Below are 21,965 nucleotides of genomic sequence, written 5' to 3'. Positions count from 1 at the left end.
CTGAATTATTGCTGCAGTCTTGTCTAGATGATCCTGAAATGCATCTTTAACCAGTGACTCCATTATCTTACCCGGAACAGAAGTTAAACTAACTGGTCTGTAATTACTCGTGTCACCCTTCGATCCCCCTTTGTGAATTGGGGATACATTTGCACATCTCCAGTCCGTGTGGACCTCCACTGAATCCAAGGATGCTCCCACAAACGCAATCTATGCTAAACTTTAAATTTAACAGCAAACAGGCAAGATAACAGATAGCCCAGCAGATAGCTTTGAAACAAATAATACAGAAAAAGAGTGCCAACCATAATTTTCACTTCAGTTGCGGTGTTTTTTTATTTATTTTATACATGTGCAAAAGAAAGCTTATGCTAACATAAGGAGAAAGGAGGTAAGGATAAGTATAATAATAGTAAACCAATTTCCCTCGAATTAATCTAATAGATCTTGAGGTATAAAATATAGGGTTGAAAATAAAAAGTGAAAAGCAAAGTAAATTGCTTTTTATAATGGTATATAAGGTATATAAGCTTTCTTTTGCACATGTATAAAATAAATAAAAAACACCACAGCTGAAGTGAATATTATGGTTGGCACTAATTTTCTGTATTATTTTCTACATTATTTGTTTCAAAGCTATCTGTCGGGCTAGCTGTTATCTTGCCTGTTTGCTGTTAAATTTAAAGTTTAGCAACTAAGTTAAACAGGCAGATAATAATCAGAAACAGATAGCCTTGCTAATTACTGATGGGATATATTGAATGGTGTTAGCCCTAGAAAAAGTGCCATTCAACATATCCGATTATCAATAATTAGCTACATAATCATTATTTTATTCTATTTTATTTTTATTTTATTGCTAATTATATTTTATTTATAGGGTATAGCAATACCAACACAGGCTATATTAGTCTATATAGTCTTTTGGCTTTGTGGCCCACTTAGTACTTTTATGTCAATGTTTTAATACACCTTGAGTACCTATATAGTACCTATTATGCTCCTACAGGAGAGTATAAAGTTAGGTAGATAGTATCAAAGTGCTAACATAACAGTATTTATCCACGTGTGGAAAGATTCGATAGTATTTATAAGCTAGCATGAAGCAGTAGTTGAGGAGGTCATGATACAACTGCTTTTTGAATGTGGTTAAGAAATAGACAGGAAGAAATATTTTAAGAAATAGAGAGGAAGAAATATTTATGTTAAAACTGAAGACACTGTATCCTTATGGCCTCAACAACAAATTTAGCCATAGTATCATTACCAGATGTATAGAAAATCTCTGTATTTATGAGAAATTTCAAATGGTTAAACGTATAAGCAAGCCAAGATGCACCAAAAAAGCAAACCTAGAACCAATAATAATTTAAAAAGACACAAACTAGGCAGCTTTGCCCAGACTACAACCAACTGGGATAATAATGACATAGAGGTGCAGCAGATACATAATCTGCTATTCAGTACAAAACATTGTTGTTATTGTTTATTGTTATTTGTTTTTTAGGAGCATTAGCAACTAAGGCCATATTGCTCTGGGGATATGCGGTGGTCATTCCCTGACCTTTCCGCATCCTCCGTATTTGGTGGGCACGGGTTCGAACCTCGGGTCGAATCAAGAAGTGTGTGTGCTACGCACTGCTGCTCCTGCCCACCTGGCTACGGAGGTGCCAGTACAAAACATAGTGTCCTAAAAGCACTATATAAATTCATCCACAATTATGAATTCAAATCTAGACACCTATTCCACCTGTTAAATGGCACCTCCACAGCCAGGTGGGCAGAGCAGCAGTGTGTAGCACATGCTTCTTGATTAGACCGGGGTTCGAGCCCGTGACCACCAAATAAGGATGAGGAAAGGTCAGGGAATGACCACCGCATATCCCCGGAGCAATATGGCCTTAGTTGCTAATGCTCCTAAAAACCAAATAACAACAACCTGTTAAATGACATTTGTAAATTTAAGCTAAAATCATTAAATAATGATATTAATAAGGAACATTCTACCATCATTCTAAAATTTCATAATACCACCATGGACCGCATCAATATAAACCATTGCATTAACACACACATATGCAGATCTTCTTCCAGTCAACTGCCAAAATATAAAAGTCAAAACCAGATACAGATATACTAAACCTTTTGGCCTTCTTGCCAATAATTACTAATTCCTTGCTACCAATATGGATATAGAAGAACCCAGTGCTGGCCTTAGCAAATGCTGGGCCCCGACTGGAGCATGCCAGCAGGGGCCCCCTTGAAAAATTCAATATTTTGAAATAATGAAAAAATGAAAAACTAAAACTATTAATAATTGTTCATTATTTTTATATTATTACAATTTGTTAACAATCGACCAGAAATGTTGATAATATAAACAAAACTAATCACAAGGATATTTTTCTTGCCCATTTATTGGTAAAATCTTTCTCAAAATTTAAATTCCTTGCTTCTTCTCTTTCAATGAATACAATAGCAAAGCTGGTGAGTCTCTCTCGAAGCATTGTCGACCTTAGATATGTTTCAATTAAATAATTTATTAATTAAACAATTTGTATAATTTATAATTTAAATTTTTATTATTTAATTAATGAAGTTTTAATAAACTTTAATTGGGAAAAGCTTCTTTCCCCAGACACTACAGTCACTGGAATCGTGAAAAATATTCTTAGCGATATCAATAAATTCAAAAATCCAGTGGCTCTGTCATCAGTTGCGAGAAATTGTAAAATAATTAAAGGATTTTTGAAGCACGATTCTGGAAGAACTGGTTTCAGTGCTTCCATTTCATCCACTAGCATATGGCCATCAATATCTGCCATCTTCACAGACTTGACTAATTCGTTACCCTTAATGATTTTAGCATCTGAAAGTGTGATTTCTAAATTTGCGTGTGTTTTCTTAACTTGTCCTTTGGAATTCATAGAAATTTACCCAAGAAACCAAAAAAATTAGTGTTTTATTAACTGCTAGAAATATGACTCTAGAGACTGCAAAGCCTTGTCTACAATTTTATTAAAGCAGTTTACCTTGTAAGCATCCTTTTTGTTATAGGTTCATCAGCAGGCTGGTAATTGAAGTGCTTCTTTCTTTTTTGTAATCTTATTGGGTGAAATTCTCGAGATACTTCCAATTCTGTCGCAAGTTCCTGTGTGTTCTAGTCTGCGTGGGTAGCATGCAGACTAGCTGGTGCCACAGAATGACACAGGACAGTGACAATATCGTCACCGTCCTGCCCACAATGGGTGGAAAAGGCCTGGGTTCAAATCCTGCCGACGATGTGATTAACTTTAATGGAATTTTTTTTCACTCTGTGACTGAGTTAGTCGGTCTTAGACGTAGATAGCAAGGTCCCCCCCCCCCAGTAACTGGGATTTTTTCAGCCAGCAAAACAGGCAAATCGACCAGAAAACACGCGCAATTAAGGGACACAAATACGGGTTTATGTAATAAATTACGGGTAATAATAATAATAATTTTTTTGTGGCACCAACTAAGATTTGTTTAAAGCCAGTCTCTCTATACTTTGACATCCAGCACAGAAAGTTTTTAAATGAACAAGAAAGAGCTGTAGCAAGATGTGTAGAATCACTTTGCAGTTCTTTACTTATGTGAAACAAAAAAATCATTCCAAAACTAAAGAAACAAGAAACTTGTATTCCTTGATCTGGTTAGTGATTCAGCTTCACTTCTTGCTTGGGCATCTTCTGATGCTATTTCCAAAAGCGCATCATCGAAATCACCAACTTGATACTTTACACTGCATTCAACACACTCCCACCTTGTTTCACAGAGGCTTTACAGAAAGACCCTTCACATATTTTTGGAAAATGACCATTTCTTTGTTGATGCTGAAAAGAGGACGTACAGACGTTGAAGTGTCCCAAAAAAAGGTCATTGCATCAGGACAGATTTTGGCCATATCCCCTAGAGCTAGATTATAACTGTGACAAGTACACGGTGTAGAAAATGTCCTTGAATTTTTCTGTAGAAGTCCTGCCTGAACACCTAAAACTTTTCCTTTCATATTAGCTCCATTGTCATAACCTTGCTCTCGGACAATACTTATGTCTAATCCTAATATTCTGAATTCCTGTTTCAGCACATTGTACAAATTTTCTCCGGTACTGCTCTTTACATTGATAAATTTTATGAACTGTTCATACACATTGACTGGCATATTGGGGAGTAGAGTGCAAAATGTAGTCTGTTTAATGTCAAATGGCACCAGGGGTTTCCCCCATCTCCAAGTAGTATACATTGTGGGTTGAAACAGAACACTGTCAATGCCAGAGGTTTAAAGGAATATCAATTTTGTATATATGTGTGTACCATTGTTCCTCTGGTCATTTAGCCACTGGGCCCCTAATGGGACCAAAAACATTCCATTGGAGATGTATCTAATTGTCTGGGATCTTTGTTCTTAATCAGTGCTGGATTAAGGCACAAGCTAACAGGGCAGTCACCTGGGGGTGTCATTCTTACAGGTTCTCCAGAAAAAAAAAATATTTTATTACGGTCTCCTGTAATTGATTACATCTACCCATGTGTTTTAGTGTCTGTAAATTGCATGTGTTCTCTGGTCGATTTGCCTGTTGTTCCTGGACAAAAAACCCCAGTTTCTGGGGGAAATATTTTGCACTCTACGCCCGAGACCAACTAACTCAGCCATGGAGTGAAAAAAACCCGATTAAAGTTCCTCGTGTCATTGGCAGGATTCGAACCTGGGCTTTTTCCATCTGGTGTGGGGAGGATAGTAACAATACGACTGTGCTACCCGCACAGACACAGGAGCTCCAGAGGCTGATTATAGTCTGTGCAGGTAGCACAGTGGTATCGTCACCACCCTTGCCACACACTGGGTGGAAAAGGCCCGGGGTTAAAATCCAGTTGATGACGTGAGGAACTTTAATGGGCTTTTCTCGCTCCGTGGCTGAGTTAGTCAGGCGTAGATAGCAAGGTTTTTATCCCAGAATCTGGGGTTTTTCGTCCAGTGAAACAGACAAATCGACCATAGAACAGATGCAATTAACAGACATAAGAGATACAGCATGGCAGATGAATTTAATTATTTGGGTAGCCTAAAAATAGTAGTTGGTTTTTTAGAAGCTGATTATAGCTCAGAGTCGGCACCTTTACCCAGATTTCTAGAATAAGCAAAGGATGGCAAAATAATGTTTCTGCCCAGGGTGCATGAATACCTTAATCTGGCCCTGTTCCCGATGGCTGATATCGGTTGTACAATCAAGAATAACAGCAAAATACTAGGCGGATTTTATTGCACTAGAAAAAAAATTTTCTAGTGCTTCTGTGGATTCTCTTTTCCTCTTTCTTTTAGCATGGCCGCTTTGTGTGCTTTTATTCTTTTTTTACATTCTAAAAAGAAATTATAAGGCAACAGACAATTAGAAAAAATTTTCTTGTAGAATAATGAAATTCATAAAATAGCTGCACTTTTTGCTTTATCAGTGATCAAATGTGGAACTCATCATTCATTAAACTATAAAGCTTCTTATATTCAGCCTGTTTAACAGGTGGGTGTGAGAACAATAAGTAAATCTGTTTCATGGTAGACACTCATCGACACAGCTAGTTGGAGTGAATGATATGCACACTTGATAAGAAGCAGACAGGGAATCTCAGCCTTTAATTTCTTATACATTACTGTTAATTTAAACCATTATGAATGCATTGTCAGTACAAGTGCAATAAGTCGGTGTAACTTTAATCCATCATTTCTTAGTGATGATTTCAAAGATTCATATATTTCTTCTGCAATGCATTCATTGAGTTCGATTATGTCAAGAAAAGTTAGCACAAATCAATTCTTGAAATTCGAATAGTACTGTATTATAATTTCCAATATTTTTATAACACTAATGTCATTGCTTTCATCAATAATTAAACTGAAGTTTCTATTTCCTAAATAAAGTTTTAAATTATCCACGAAATGTGGTGCTATAGCATTGCATATTATTGAAGTACATTTTGTTCTTCGCAGTTTGAAATCCTTACCCTATTGTCTGAAAAACGAAATTTACAAATGTCACTCAAATGATCAACTACCCAATGAACAGTGCACAGCTGTGATCAACTACCCAATGCACCTTCTGTATCGCCAGTTTTCTTGAATGGCAATACTCTTTGATGCTGAAAACTAACAGGCTCTTTGCCTTTCTTGTGATTAATTTGTAATTATGATGCCTTTCAATATCACTTAATTTGGCTGTCAACATGCATGCACAATATTTACAAAAAAAACATTGTACATGCACGTAAATAATCACCATCTAATTTGCAGAGTCAGTTCTTTTATTTAGCGTCTCTGAGCCACTGATCACAAAAGTTTCAGAGAAAGGAAGCTGAAGAGTTCTGAGTGATTGGTGCAAATTCTTATTATAATTTTTAATATTATAATCTTTCTCTGATCTGTAAATGATCCACCAACAAATTTTCAATAAAAGAAATACTGATATCAGAGTAATAAAATTACAAATTGTTCTATCAAATTGTAACAAAATGCAAAGAATAGTAAAAAAAAAAAAAAATAAATAATAATAATAATATTAGGGTCCCCCACAAATGATTACATCTACCCATATATTTATTTTGTCTGTAAACTACATGTGTTCTCTTGTCGATTTGTCTCTTTTCTGGATGAAAAAACCCCAGTTTCTGGGGAATAAACATTGCTATCTATGCCTGAGACAGGCAAACTCAGCCACGGAGTGAAAAAAGCCCATTAAAGTTCCTTGCGCCATTGACAGGATTCAAACTTCGGCCATTTCCATCCAGTGTGGGGAAAAGATGGTGGCGATACCACTGTGCTACCCGTGCAGACAAAGAGTAGATAAAAAATAAATAAAATAAATCTACAGCATGAATTACATAATTGCAGCATGAGTAACATGAGTAACATAATGGTCCTTGAGGTTGTCACAGACATTCTCTCAGATATGCCAGACAAGCTGTACTTGCTACCTCGGAGTCTAAAACACTGATGGAACTGATATTCGGGTGACACTCAAGTCAAGTGAACCCAATTTCGGCGAAGTCCGGACGGTCTGTGACAGCCAAATCCTCTGCTTGCACCTTCACGATGGTGGGACTGTTAGTAATCCTGGGTATAACCTCCATGCACAAGTACATGGTGGGTGACCACCCAGGTGTGAATCAATGTAAGCAGGGGTCGAGGTGTGGTGCCCACACCATGGAGGAACGCTGCCCTTCTATGTTACCAGGCAGTACTACGTAGTAGATGATTCTCATCAACCAGTGCAATACCACCACTTTGCTTATTGGAGGCTTGAAGTGGTGGAACCCATGTTTAGTCTCTAGAGTTAAGTTCCGGTCAACCCTTCACTATCTCTTCCATTATGCAGTATGATTGATGACTTTTGAAGTTATGATGAACATTGTGGCGAGATCCAATATTCCTTACATTTCAAGGGTACAGCTCTAAAACGGTGTTCGCAGGCCAGCTGCTAGTTAGTACACTGGACCAAACCTATTGGTAACTCTCTAGGAGGCTTCCGGATCAGCTAGTGTATAATCTTGCTACCTCTACTCTGCCAGATAGTGACTAGAGGGAGTCCGAGTAGTGTGTATGCGGGGAGCATTGTCGAGGACACGTTATATCAAGGATCTGGGTATATTCTTACCAAGTGTAACCCACATCCAAAAATTTCATTACTTCATACAGCATGTCCCACCCACTTTTTCTTACTATTGAATACACCATGACATGTCAAACTAATAGAGCAAGCTTATCTGCAGAAAAATCTAAACCTCCCAAGCACTTCCTAATCCATTTCACAAATATACGTGGTCTCAATTCTAATCTCAACGATGTCCATTTCCACTTGCAGTCTGCCAAACCCCATGTACTTTTTCTGACATAATCTCAGTTATCGGTTGATTCAACTACTGCTCATCTCAGATGCCAGATGCCCAAATTATTTGCTGTATGATTCCTTTTGCCTCAAAGGTGGTACTTGGGCATATGTCCATTCTGATATTCCCTGTTAGAGACTTGGCAATTTGGAATCTCCTCTCTTTGATCTTCTCTGGCTTAAAATCTCTCTACCTCATTTTGTCAAATTCATCCGTTGTCTCTACAATTCTTCCAACTCCACTAATCACTTGGAGCTCTTTGACAATCACTTGGAGCTCTCTTTGCGACTTGACTTTCTCCAGTCCAAGTTTCCTAACAGTGAGGTAATTTTCCTTGGTGATTTTAATGTTCACAATTCCAGCTAGCTTCCGTTTTCTAGTCACACCTACCCAGTTGGTTAAAATGCTGAGACTTTTGCAATTACTAATGACCTTGCACAGATTGTTCATTTACCTACAAGAATACCGGACAATCCTAATCATACAGTCAATACGCTTGTATGATTAGGATTGTCCCTAATCATAGGGACAATCCTAATCATACACAAACAACCCTTCTAAGTACACAGTCAAAGTGAGAGGTCCTTAAGGCAATTCAGATCACAACTTGGTGATTGTCTCTTCTCCAATGGAACCTTTATCTCATGGCTATTCCCAACCTCGTGTTGTTTGGCATTACAAGAATGCAAAATGGGATGACCTGCGAGACTTCTTTTCTTCTTTTCCTTGGTCGGATTACTGTTTCAAAACTTCTGATGTCAACGTTTGCTCAGATCGTGTCAGTGAAATTATTCTTGCAGGAATGGAATCCTTTATCCCAAACTCCACTTTAAAATCTCATCCTTTATCTAAACATTGGTTTTCCAATAAATGTGCTAAGGATGTTCAAGAGTAGAATGTTGCATATCGTAACTGGCTTGTTTCTCATTCTTCAGTTTCGTTTTCTGCCTACACCAAAGCTCGCAACAATTGTAAAGCAGTTATTAATCAGTTAAAAATCTAGTTTGGACTGACTAAGAGTAGAAAACTTGCTTCTTTTCCTAATGGTAGATGAACATTCTGGTCTCTTGCCAAAGCTATTGGCCGCAACTTTTGCCCATCTCTGCTTCCACCTCTGTACAAACCAGATGGTTCTGTTGTCACTTCAGCCAAGTATAAAGTTGACCTGCTAGCATCCCATTTTTCTTCCAACTCATGTATTAATAATCTTGGTAAATCACCTCCCACCATTCCCAACACGCTCCATTCAATGCCTCCTGTGGTCTTCCGTCAAAAGGATTTTGACGAATTTTGATGCTAAGAAAGCTCCAGGTCCCAATGGTATTTCTCCACTTGTTCTCCTGATCTTACTCCTGTTCTCTGCCACCTTTTTTCACTTTCTTATTCCAAAGGTGTTTTTCCTTCTGCTTGGAAAATTGCTCATATCCAGCCAGTTCCTAAAAATGGTGACAAATCCCTCCCATTCAATTATCGTCCCATTGCAATTACTTCTACTCTTTCTAAAGAAATGGAGAAATCAATTAACCACCAACTATTAAACTACCTAGAAACCTTCCGTCTGATCAACGATCGCCAGTATGGATTCCGCCAGTGTTGATCCGCTGGTGATATACCGGCTTATGTTACCCATTTATGGACTAATTCAATGGAAAGGTTCGGTGAAACACAAGTAGTTTCTCTTGACATCTCAAAGGCTTTCAATCGTGTTTGGCATAAAGGTCTTTTAAACAAGCTTCCATCTTATGGTTTGCCAACTGTTTTTAGTAATTGGTTCTCCAGTTTTCCCTCTGATTGCTCACTTAGGATGATGGTAGATGGCTCTCTGTCTTCTAACTTCTCCAGTAGTGCCGGTGTCCCCCAAGGTTCAGTTCTTTCCGCCACTCTTTTCCTATTGTATATTAATGACCTTCTTCCATTGACTGGAAATCCTATCCATAGTTTTGCGGATGATAGCACATTGCATTCCACTTTCCATTTTGAGAAACCTTGTCCTGCTCAATCAGCTTCAACTTCTTGAAAATCTGCTACCAATTCCTTAAATGCCGATTTTCAGGTAATTCTCCAGTGGGGCGAAGACAACTTAGTTGATTTCAACCCTTCTAAAACTCAGTCTTGTCTTATATTTCGCAAAAAGGATTCTTCTGCTCCTATGCTTATCTTTAGTGACACTCTGATTTCTAGGCAAAATGATATCTCTCTTTTGGGGATTACCCTGACTTCTAGTCTCTCTTGGCACAAGCACATTACAAATATTGCTTCCTCTGCACCTAAAAAACAGTCTAAACAATACTTGGGTGGTGGCCAGTTGCTGGGTCAATAAGAATGTGTTACATTTAATTCAAAACACTTCCTTGTTTATGAATTAAAACCTTGAATTATCTTGAAAAATGAATCTGTCTTCCTTGAAAGGGGCCCTGCAAATTAAAATTTGCAGGGCCCCTTTCAAGCTCAGCTCTAATGCAGCTGCATTGGCAGAGTTATGCCACTGGGTTTGTGTCGCATTCCAGCTTCAACTGAATAAATAAAATGAAGAATAATATAAATTTTACTTACTTACACAATAAGGAGCACAATTATTTAAATAAAACCATGCCAACATTACAATACAACTTTATAGCGATGTGTACTGCGTTCGGCAGGGGGAGAGGGGTTGCTCAGCCATACAGCGGGAGCTGGACTAAAATAATTAATTTTCATACATGTCTACCCCCGCCTTATGTCTGGCCCATAACAAAAAAGTTAATAGCTATCAACAAAAAATTAAAACTTAATACAGTGGATCAGGTTATTTGGGCCACCGGTTAATTGGGACAGCCGTTTATTTGGGGCAAATCTTAAAAAACAGAAACCAATCGAGAAAATAGAAAGGGTTTACTTCGCTTAATTGGGACAGCATGCCATTTAATCAGGGCAGGAGACCGCAGCACTGGAGATTACCCTACGATTTTCTCCGATGGTACCACGTGGTTCGGTCGAAATTCTGGAGGTCACAACTATAAAACAATTAGTAGTCACCTGTTTATTGGGCTTTTCTGTTAGTGAAATCTATCATAAACGGACAGTAAACTCGATCTTATTGGACTTTTCTGTTAGTGAAATCTGTTAGTAAACTCGATCTTATTGGGCTTTTCTGTTAGTGAAATCTATCATAAGCGGACACTAAACTCGATCTTACTGAATTGGCGATAATACTGACAGCTGGAATTCTGTGGGTTATTATGGTGAAATGTGTTTACACTTCCATGAAATCTTCAATCATATAAAAAAATTAATTTTCAGATCTTCTCTTCATTCCTATTTTTAAAGTTTTGTAACTCGTTACTCCGTTCTCACTTGCGCGTATTGTGTTACTTGCAATTTGTGTATTCCATGTTCTTTGTTATTGATTGCTTATCTTTTTACTGTTTTAAATTTTAACCCCCACCCACAAATGTCAGTGAACAAAAATGTCAACTAGTTCATATGTACATATTACAGTACGTATTAATTATTCCGATTATCACGTATATTCTTCCGATTTTCATGTAATTTTTAATTGTAAGGTAATAAAGGATAAATTTCTGCTTAATATATCTTTGCTTTTATAGCCTGTGGATAATGTTCCTCATATTTTTGCTAATTAGAATCGCTGTTTAATAGAATTAAAATTCAATTCACAAACGTGATCACAATGACTGGCGCTTACTGCACATCGTATAGTGAACGATACTTTACTATTTTGAGTTCGTTGCAACGTGATTTGATTGTACAGTGAACCAATTGTAAAGGGGGGGGGGGGGTACATTGTATTTTTAACTATTTACGTGAAACTTAGGATAATTGGGGCAGCCGCTTAATCAAGCCAAAATGCACTAGTCCTGATGTGTCCCAAATAACCGGAATGGACTGTATTAATAATTATAATTTTCCATACATATACTTCATAGCTAAGTATTTTCATAAGAACTGAATAGGCTTCAGATTTATTACTTCATGCAAGTGCAGCTATGCATACAAACCTGGCAAGACTTTGCAACAGTTAGTGAAACCTATCATTAACATCCTACCTGACAGCAGGATTATCACCAACAATATCCAGATTTTAAAAGCCTTGCATAATAGCAATATATCCCATATACAAACCCTTTGATTTCGGTAGCGTATTCACAGGCATTAATCAAGCTAATCTGAAGCATGTACTAAATAATCTGTATTATAAATACAAACATTTAATAGACTGTAAATCAACACAATGGAACAATTTAATGAATTTGTGCATTGCCAATAATTACATTTTTAATGGAAAAACAGTTTACCGACAAACCATAGGCACCCCTATGGGTAGCCCTGCCAAGTACAGGTATAGATTTGCATCATTGCAAATTTATACCTGTACTGGTATGAAACCTCACTGTCTCCGAAAATCTGTTTGTTTAGGTACATAGATGATTTATTTGTAGCAAATTGCCCCAACTTCTTACAAGATCATGGCAATATATATCATGAGGAACTCAATTTGGAAAAAACCAATTATAATAACCTAGCAGCCAATTACAATAACAATTACAATTATAATAACCTAGCAGCCAATTTAGATATAGATCTTAATAACCCTGAGACCACAGTTGGCATATAAAATAAACGGGAAGCTTCAAAGTCTTTAACTTCACGCATTCTAATATCTCCAAAAAGATAAATGCTAATATCATTGTCTCAATGTATGAGAATAGCCATTATATGCACTAGCAAAAAATTGATAGTTAACAATATCAGAAACCTCTACAATAAGTTTTTATACAACCAGTTTCCTACAGCCTACCTGTATTACCATATGAAAAAAGCACTCCTTATTATCGAATATAAAAAGTTGATTAATTACACCACTGATATCAATAATATCATGGCTAACTGATATTCTAAAGCTGCAAGGCTTGTACATAATGTACAGTCTATACTCCTAGCCTCTTTGGTGTCTTACAAACGTAGAAAACTTGTACCCACCGATTGGCTAACCAAGGAGTATATTATTATTCTATTTTTATTATTTTTTATCTTTTTATTATTTTATATACCACACAGCTGGCTTAAATACTGGAGTATGCTCACAGAACTATGTTCAGGGTTCTACTATAGGAACGGGAATAGAAACTCCGAACTGCCTGAGCAAGATCTATTTGTGTCTTCTTCTGTATTCTTTATGCTTTCCTACCTTTCTATATATTTTTTATTTCTTGTGAGTCATTAGTTTATCAAATGCAATATTCGAGATGCTCCTTTTCTGCTATAAACACTGTTCTTGCCTAAACAAAGTTTAGCGACTTTTTAATGCTACTTTGCAAGCTTTTTACTCCTTTCTATCCTGTGATGCATTACTTAAACCTGTTTAATACCTACCCCTATTATAAATTTGAAATTTAATTTAATTTAATCTAACCTAGTTTCTAACTAATGACATGCGGGGTAGCCAGCATAATTTATTTTAATTTTGATTATTTCCTTAACTTTCCGATTTCTTACACATGGGGGTCGCTATCTTATACCATAAATACTTCAGAACACACCTTCTCTATGATTATATACCTACTCGACCTCGGTAAGTATCCTATTTCTTCTTAATCTTTGCTTTCTACCTCAGTTGGGTCAGCCATGAAATATATGTAAGCCATACGACTTAAATTTCAAGTTGAACTCTGATCTTCAATACTAAACCCCAAGTGCTGCATATACAGGGTGATCCTACATTACTGTCAGGGTTTCCGTGGCCTATAATTTTCAAACTGGAAACAACAATAAAAAAAAAGAGACAACTGGAAGACAACACAATCTTCCAGTTGTCTCCTCTGGCAATGCTGTACTTGCCGCATTGATGTCTGAGAGATATTGTTCAAAATGGTGACTGTTCAGAAGGCAACTTGCATATTTTGGTTTTTAGAAACAACGTCTGTTATTACAACACAACATTGTTACAGAACTCAGTATGGAAAAGATCCACCTTCAGATAATGCTATCCGACGTTGGTTAAAGCAATTTCAAGAGACTGGTACTGTTCTGCACCGAAAAGGAGTGGAAAGACTGGGCATTTTGCAGTAAGATGTTGATCGAGTCCACAAAAATCAACTAGACGAGCTTCTTTGCAGTTAGGTATACCACAAATGACTGTTTGGAGGGTTGTTCATAACTGCCTTCACCTTCATGCCTACAAACTGCAGATTGTGCAGGATTTAAAGCTGAACAATAAACCCCACCGTTGCCAATTTGCCCAAGACATTTTGTCAAACGTCGAAGCTAATGAAAATTACCTTCAGAGATAGAGATTTAGCAATGAAGCAACATTTTATGTATCAGGAAGGGTAAATCATCATAACTGCAGAATGAGGATCAGAAAACCCTCTTGCCATTCAAGAATTCCAAAGAGATAGTCCAAAGGTCCTAATGTCCTAATGTCTGGTGTGCTCTGTCATGTTTGGAAGTTTTGGGGCCCTTTTTCTTTGCGGAAAAAACAGTGACAGCAGTGACCTATCTGGACATGCTACAGCTGTATCTGTTATCTCAGTTGGAAAATCATCAAACCCCTACAATAATTTAGAATCACTCTGTATTTCAAGTCAGAAACAGAGGCTGTACTTCTTGCCATTTTTTCCTTTGATTTGGGTGGCTGGCCCCAGATGAGGGCACTGAAATCATAGGACACACGGCATCAAGTATTTCTAATTACTTTTATTATCATCTTTCTCTTCTTTGTTCTCCGTAATTACAATTTCATTATGTTAGCACTTTGACATTATCTACCTACCTTTATACTCTCTACCTATGTATCCATTATGGTCGTTGCATTCTTTCTGCTTAAATTTAGCAGTGTCCCAGGTCCATAAACCATTAATTAATTAATAATATTTTATACCATTAAATTATTAAAAAAAAAGATGTATGTGTGTGTGATCCAATTAATCCAAAATTAAATAGAGATAAAATTAATAAAAATATATATTAAAAATAGTAGAAAAGCTAACATCTTATTTTATTTAGTTCAGTTCATATTCACTCTACTGGTTTGCTATGCTACTGGCAATTATTCTATTTTAATTTAGCTTATATATATATATATATATTTTTTTTTTTTTTTTTTAAGTGTTAAGTGTGTTAAGTACAGATGTTAAACCATAATCAAATTACATATATAATGGAGGTAAGGAAACATACCAGAAATGCTATTTCCTGAGTGAAATGCAAAGCCTCCTTGGCCACTTATTCCTTCAAGACTTAACGGATTCATTCCTATAAAGAAAACAGCTTTCTCAAATATATATCATGTGTATAAAATGGAACCAACAAGTTAAATAGTAAGCTTATTCCATTAAAAATAAACATAATGTATAACTTGATGGCATAATATGTATCACTGCACTTAGGAATCTGATAACTTAGTGTAGTATTGTCAATTAATCGATTAAATTTATTAATTTTCATTGTTAATCAATTAAACTATTTAAACAGAAATCATGCCCCAGACTAGAGCAGCAAAGCAACAGACACAAAGTAGCAGGAGTGCTGTAGCTTAGAGGAGAACTGAAGGAGGTGATTCTCCAACTAATCGCAGCCTAACAAAATGTGTAACTTGAGAAATGTTTGTAGACCATTCTGGAACAGGACATGATCTAACCAAAGGAGATGTCTTTGTGTATACTAAGTGCAGGGAGGAAGAAGAAATTAAGTGCCAACTCTGTGTTCTGAGTTGGCACCTAAATGGGGGCCCATCAAGCTCTCAGCAGCCCAACTCAATGCCAGAGTGAGCTCACACAACAACACAGCGGCAATCTCCAATGCAGAATGTGCTGGTCCCATAGGAGTTGGTTTTTTTCGGTGACTACTGTCAGAGAAATAGGAAATATGTTGTGCAAGAAAGATAGGTGGAATAGAACCAGGGTGTGTCTGCCAGAAGCAAAAATAGATTAAATGGATATCATCTTTTCACAGTGCAAAAGTCGATATCGTTGTACACATTCACACTAACGATATTAAGAGTAGGAGATTTGAGGACTTGCTTAACAAGTACAGGGCAATGTTGGGAAAGAGTCACAAGTTAGGACTGAATTTGAAAGTGTGTGCAATTTTGCCCACACACGATAGGAGGAAGGATATGTTGAGAGCCTTGTTAATCAATTTGGCACTGGAGAGATTGTGCAAGGGTCATGGGATAGAATTTTTCTTCTACCATGTCTGGTCTGTGCTCATTAACAGGAGAGACTGTTTTTACAGGGATAGGATACAATTGTATAGAATGAGTGCAAGAATATTTGCTGTGCTATCGAGGCAATGATAGGTGGGTTGGGAAACTGCTAGCTTGGGAGATACACAGACTAACAGCTTAACTAGAGCAGCAGGCAGAGGCAAAAGTGATCCTTGCACTGCCACTATTGGTAGATGCAGCAGCCTGGAAAGCAAGGTATCTGGTACTTCACGCCCTGCTGCGGGTCATCATGGAACTAATAAATACATGTGAATATATACTTGCATGTACACTACTGCTAGGTGCAATGTAAATAAATTTGATGAATTTGATGTACTGATTACGTCACGAAATGCAGATATTGTAAGAATAGCAGAAACACGTCACTCAGGCTGAATTTGAATATGGGGAGTACAACATTTCCAGAAATGACAGACAAGACAGGAAAAGTTGGGGGGGGGGGGGTAAATGCTCTTAGTTAAAAAGAATATTAAATCTAAGACAGTGAATCCAGTTGACAAGGGTGACCAGTGCAATGTTGAGTTAGTTTGGTGATATATAGGCACTGGGAAAACAAAACTGAGAGTAGGAATGTGTTATAGGCCTAATGACTGGATGAGTATACCAAACAGCTATATAGAGATATAGAGTAGGCCAGTAAATCAGAATATCTTATAATGGACAATTTTACCTAACCAGATGTTGGCAGGAATTTGTGGGTTGGTCACTCTCACACTAGCAAGACTTCTGTGGATTTCTTGGATGACTGTTTTCTAGAGCAGCATGTTAGAGAGCCAAGAGGAAGCAATACTTTTGTTCTGTATTAAAAATATAACTACTACTAAGGGTAAAGCGAAAGGCTTTTGCAAGGCTGACTACAGTGGTCTCAGACCATTGTTAAAATCTGTGCAGTGGGACCAACAGATGATGTTACCAACAGCAGATTCTATATCGGAAGTATTCAGAAGTAATCAAAGAAATACTGTTCAAGGTGCTATTGAACAGTATTTCTTTGTTTTATACCAACAAAGAAATACTGTTCAAGGTGCAGACCTAAATGGATGTCAGAGGAACTAATGAGATATGTGGCAGAGAAGAAAAGTGCCTGGGATGCATATAAATTATCAGATGATACAAAAGCTTATGGTAGATATAAATTAGTCTGTAATCAAGTAACAAAGGCAAGCTAGGGTAAGAGAAGTCTCTGACAAAGAAAAACAGCAAAGACTTCTATACTAATATTAGGAGTAGAAGGGGGTTAAAATCACATTGCGCCAGTTGATGCGTATGGCTTATCTGATGATCCTGCTCAGGTTGTGGACAAATTGAATAGGTATTTTGCATCTACATTCACACATGAGGAATTCTTTAGGAAAGGAGATGCCAGAAATTTACCAAACTCTAATGAGCAGCTAAATCAACAATCATCAATGAGGAGCTGAGCTCAACATTAACTTTGCATCAACATTTACAGAAGAAAAACCCATTATGTCAAAGAGAAATCATTAGAGTGAAGTAGAAAAATATCTAATTAATAATATTGAAATTTCATGTGATTACTAAATAAAAAAACTTTCGTGCCTACAGGCTAGTAAGACTCCCGGGATTGATGGCATTACCCAATAATCTTAAGGGAGGTGGCTTGTTAGTTTGTTATTTGGTTTTTAGGAGCATTAGCAACTAAGGCCATATTGCTCCGGGTTATGCAGTGGTCATTCACTGACCTTTCCGAATCCTCTGTATTTGGTGGTATTAGCATTAGTAGAGGCATTTGATGCAAGAAAGCAAGCTTATGCAGCATCAGCCAAAAAAAAAAAAAAAAAACCCACTTCCACTTCACCCCTCTGTTCGTTCAAAATACCTGTCCAGCTGAGCCTTAAACTTATTTAGGCTATCAACCTCCACCACAAGGGACGGAAGTCTGTTCCACCAACCAACTACCCACTGGCTAAAGGCAAATTTCCGCACGTCTATCCTACATCTGTCTTTCCTCAATTTGAATTTATGCCCTCTCAGGTGATTTTTCTGAGCTAGAGGAAGAATCCCATCAGCATTGAGCATGCTTAAACCATTCAAGGCTTTATACACCTCTATCAGATCACCTCGCTGGTGCCTAGTCTCCAGACACTGTAATTTGCAAAACTTAAGCCTTTCTTCGTAAGAGCACCCCTTTGTTCCATTCACTAGTCTTGTTGCCCTTCTCTGTACTCGTTCCAGCAGCTCTACATCCTTCTTGAAATGAGGCCTCCAGACCTGTATACAGTACTCTAGGTGTGGCCTGACCATTGCCTATACAATGGAATAATCACCTCCTTATCCCTGCTGGAAAAATTCCTGTATATCATTGACAATACTCCATGAGCTACTCTTGCAGCCCGTCTGCACTGCTCAGAGAACTTCATATCCGCCTGCACAACCACCCCCAAGTCCCTTTCATTCTCTACCACTGTCAGTGTAATACCACAGATTGATACGTTGCTCTGGGGTTGCTGTTTCCCATGTGTAGTACTTTACATTTGTCAATGTTAAACTTCATTTGCCACCTCTCAGCCCATCTGCTCAACCTTTACAGATCCTGTTGCAGCAGCATAGTGTCAGTAGTGTCCTTGACAACCCTGCCAACCTTTGTATCGTCTGCAAACTTGGACATTAAGCTTGATATACCATCATCAATATCATTTATAAATACAGAAAACAATAATGGACCCAACACTGAGCCCTGAGGGACTCCACTAATAACATTAGTCCACGATGAGCAGTGTCCATTGATTACCACTCTCTGTCTTCTCCCCCTCAACAACCCCTTTATCCATAGCAGCAATTTGCCTCCAATGTCACACTGCTCCAATTTGTGTAGCAGTCTTCCATGTGCAACAGTATCAAAAGCCTTTCTAAGATCCAAGTATATAATATCAAAGTTATTCCCTGCATCCAGTTCTTTTGTGACTGCATCATAGTATCCAATCAAGTTGGTCAGGCAAGACTTCCCCTTAACAAAACCATGCTGTGTCTGAGCTATAACTGAAGTCTTGTCTAAATGATCCTGCAGTGCTTCTTTAACCAGTGCCTCCATTAATTTTCCTGGAACAGAAGTTAAGCTCACAGGTCTATAATTACTTGTGTCAGCCTTTGATCCTCCTTTGTGAATTGGGGTCACATTTGCACATTTCCAGTCTATGGGTACCTCCCCTGAGTCCAAGGAAGCTCTCATAATTATAGCTAAGGGTTTGCTTACTTCCTTTGCTGCCTCCTTTAATATAACTGGATAGATCCCATCCACCCCAGGTGCCTTTCTTGTGTTTATCTTCAACAGTTTCTCCTCCACTTTACTCCCAGTTATTTCAAGATTCTGTAGCTTACTGCTAGAGTTGAATACACCTCTGGCATTCCCCTTGCTGAATAACTCCTCATGTGTGAATGTCGATGCAAAATATTCATTTAGTTTGTTAGCTACCTGAGCAGGATCATCAACAGTTGACCCATCAATATCAAGTGGACCAATCTGATTCATCCCCTTCCTTCTAGAGTTTACATAAGTAAAGAACTCTTTGCTGTTTTTCTTTGCATCCCTTGCCAAGGATTTCTTGTAATCTGCCTTCGCCTGCCTAACCTCCTTTGTAACTTGGTTGCATATCAACTTGTATCTATCATAGGCTTCTGTGTCATGTGTTAATTTGTATGTATCCCATGCATGTTTCTTCTCTGCCATATGCCTCATTAGTTCATCTGACATCCATTTTGGCCTAAACCTTGAACAATATTTCTTAGTTGGTATGTAAAGCCTAGTTGCTTCCAAGATAAGTTCTTTGAATGCTTCCCATTTTGAATTTGCTGTTGGTAACATCATCAGCAGTAACCATTCCCTTTACCCCTAATGGTAGTTACCTCTTTGAGTAAATCCCACTTCAGCACACTGTGATCACTGCCACCTAGTGGTTCATTTATCTGCAGATTCTTAATGCATGAAGAATCACTGCTGATAATCAAATCAAGAGTATTACTCCCTCTAGTTGCCTCCCGAACATGCTGATGTAGAAAACAATCATCCAATAAATCCACAAAAGCCCTGCTAGTGTGTGAGTAACCAGCCCCCAAATTCCAGTCAATATCTGGGAAATTAAAATCCCCCATTATAAGACTCTCTGATTTACTGGCCCACTCTATTTCCCTGTACAGTTCCTTATTATACTCATCAGAGTCATTAGGCCTATAGCACACTCCTACTCTCAATTTTGATCTCCCAATGCTTATGTCACACCAAACTTACTCAACACTGCACTGTCCAGCGATGTCGACTGGCTTCACTTCCTTGGTTTTTATGTGTTTCTTAACTAATAGCATAACCCCTCCCCCCTTCCTATCCTGTCTATCCTTTCTGTAGACGTTGTACTCCCCAAATTGCAGTTCTGCATCCCTTATATCTGTGTGACACCACGTCTCTGATATCCCAACAATATCTGCCTTTGATGTTTTGAGCAATACCTCAAATTCATCAAATTTATTTACTAAACTCCTAGCATTGGTGTACACGCAAGTATACCTGCACCTGTTTCTATTCTTAGCTACCCTAACACAACCCATGTGTTTACTTGTACCGCAATGGCTCCCAGCAGTCTCTGAAATACCATGCATCTTGTTTTTCAGGCTTCTGCTCATTCTAATAGAAGCAGTGCAAGAATCTCTTTCACCTCTGCCAGTGGCTACTGTCAATCTATTGGTCTTTGTCTCCCCCCAAGTTAGCAGTTTTCCGACACACCTAACACTGCCTCAATAGCATCAGCAAATATTCTTGCACCCTTTCTATTTAAGTGTATCCCATCCCTGTAGAAGTAATCTCTCCTGTTAACAAGTACAGTCCAGGTTGAAAAAAATTCTACCCCTTGAGCCTTGCACAATCTTTCCAGGGCCGAATTGATCGACAAGGCTCTCATCATATACTCCCTCCTATCGTGTCTGGGCAGAATTGCAGACACTTTCAAATTCAACCCTAATTCTCGGCTTTTGTTCAACAGTGACCTGTACTTGTTAAGTAATTCTACCGGTCTCATACTCTTAATATTATTAGTGCCAACTGGTCTAACCCCGGTCTAATCAAGAAGCGTGTGCTACGCACTGCTGCTCCTTCCCACCTGGCTACGGAGGCGCCTGGGAGGTGGCAAGTGAGTGCATTGAACCACTGAGGCTAATTATGAGAACATCACTGGACTTGGGAGTGATTCCGTTGGATTGGAAAAATGCCAACATATCTCCAATACATAAGGGCTGTTCTAAGAGTGAGGTGGGAAATTACCAGCCGGTCAGTCTAACTTCAGTAGTAGGGAAAATCATGAAAGCAATGATAAAGGGTGGAATTCAGGATCACCCTAATAGAAAGATAGAAATGGAATTCTGAAGGATTCTCAGCAGTTTTGTAAAGGGAAAAATGTGTTTAACTAATCTGGTTAGACTATAAAGTGTTTAGGGCTAAAGCCTCAAGCTATGAAAAAGTCTAGACTATGTATAAATTAAGTGCGATAGCATCATTTACATAGCCAGATCTGAATTAACAGAATATTTGCAAGGCGGCATCGTTTTAAGTTATATCTCATATTGTGAATACCTTCACAATGCATTGCCATGATATTGCACTACTTCGAATAAGTAACGCTTCACCTGAGGAGAAGACTAATGTTACTTATTCTCAGATGGATATCACCTACCCACCCACCGAAGGGCCAAATAGCCCTGAATCTGATTGTTCTGATTGATCTGATTATCAGTAGCGATGTTTCATGCATTAAGAATCTGCAGATAAAGGAACCACTAGGTGGCAGTGATCACAGTGTGTTACAGTGGGATTTACTCAAAAAGGTAACTAGCATCA

The 21,965-nt window shown here is 38.0% G+C and overlaps 1 protein-coding gene across 4 annotated transcripts in view; it reads right to left on the bottom strand.

Annotated features, from left to right (window-relative positions):
• LOC150087936 (CUGBP Elav-like family member 1) overlaps window positions 1–21,965 on the bottom strand; it is a 549,389-nt gene that overhangs the window by 183,887 nt on the left and 343,537 nt on the right. For all 4 annotated transcript variants that reach the window (XM_090369279.1, XM_090369282.1, XM_090369281.1 and 1 more), the window contains one exon: window positions 15,076–15,150. In XM_090369279.1, the coding sequence (XP_090225405.1) occupies window positions 15,076–15,150 (75 nt within the window). The remainder of the gene's footprint in view (window positions 1–15,075; window positions 15,151–21,965) is intronic.

The sequence above is a fragment of the Mastigoproctus giganteus genome, chromosome 3 (assembly GCF_048544385.1).
Source record: "Mastigoproctus giganteus isolate SK-2022 chromosome 3, ASM4854438v1, whole genome shotgun sequence".
NCBI classification, from domain to species: Eukaryota; Metazoa; Arthropoda; class Arachnida; order Uropygi; family Thelyphonidae; genus Mastigoproctus; species Mastigoproctus giganteus.
Note: the sequence above shows the minus strand (reverse complement) of the source record. Positions and strands in the feature narration are given on the sequence as shown.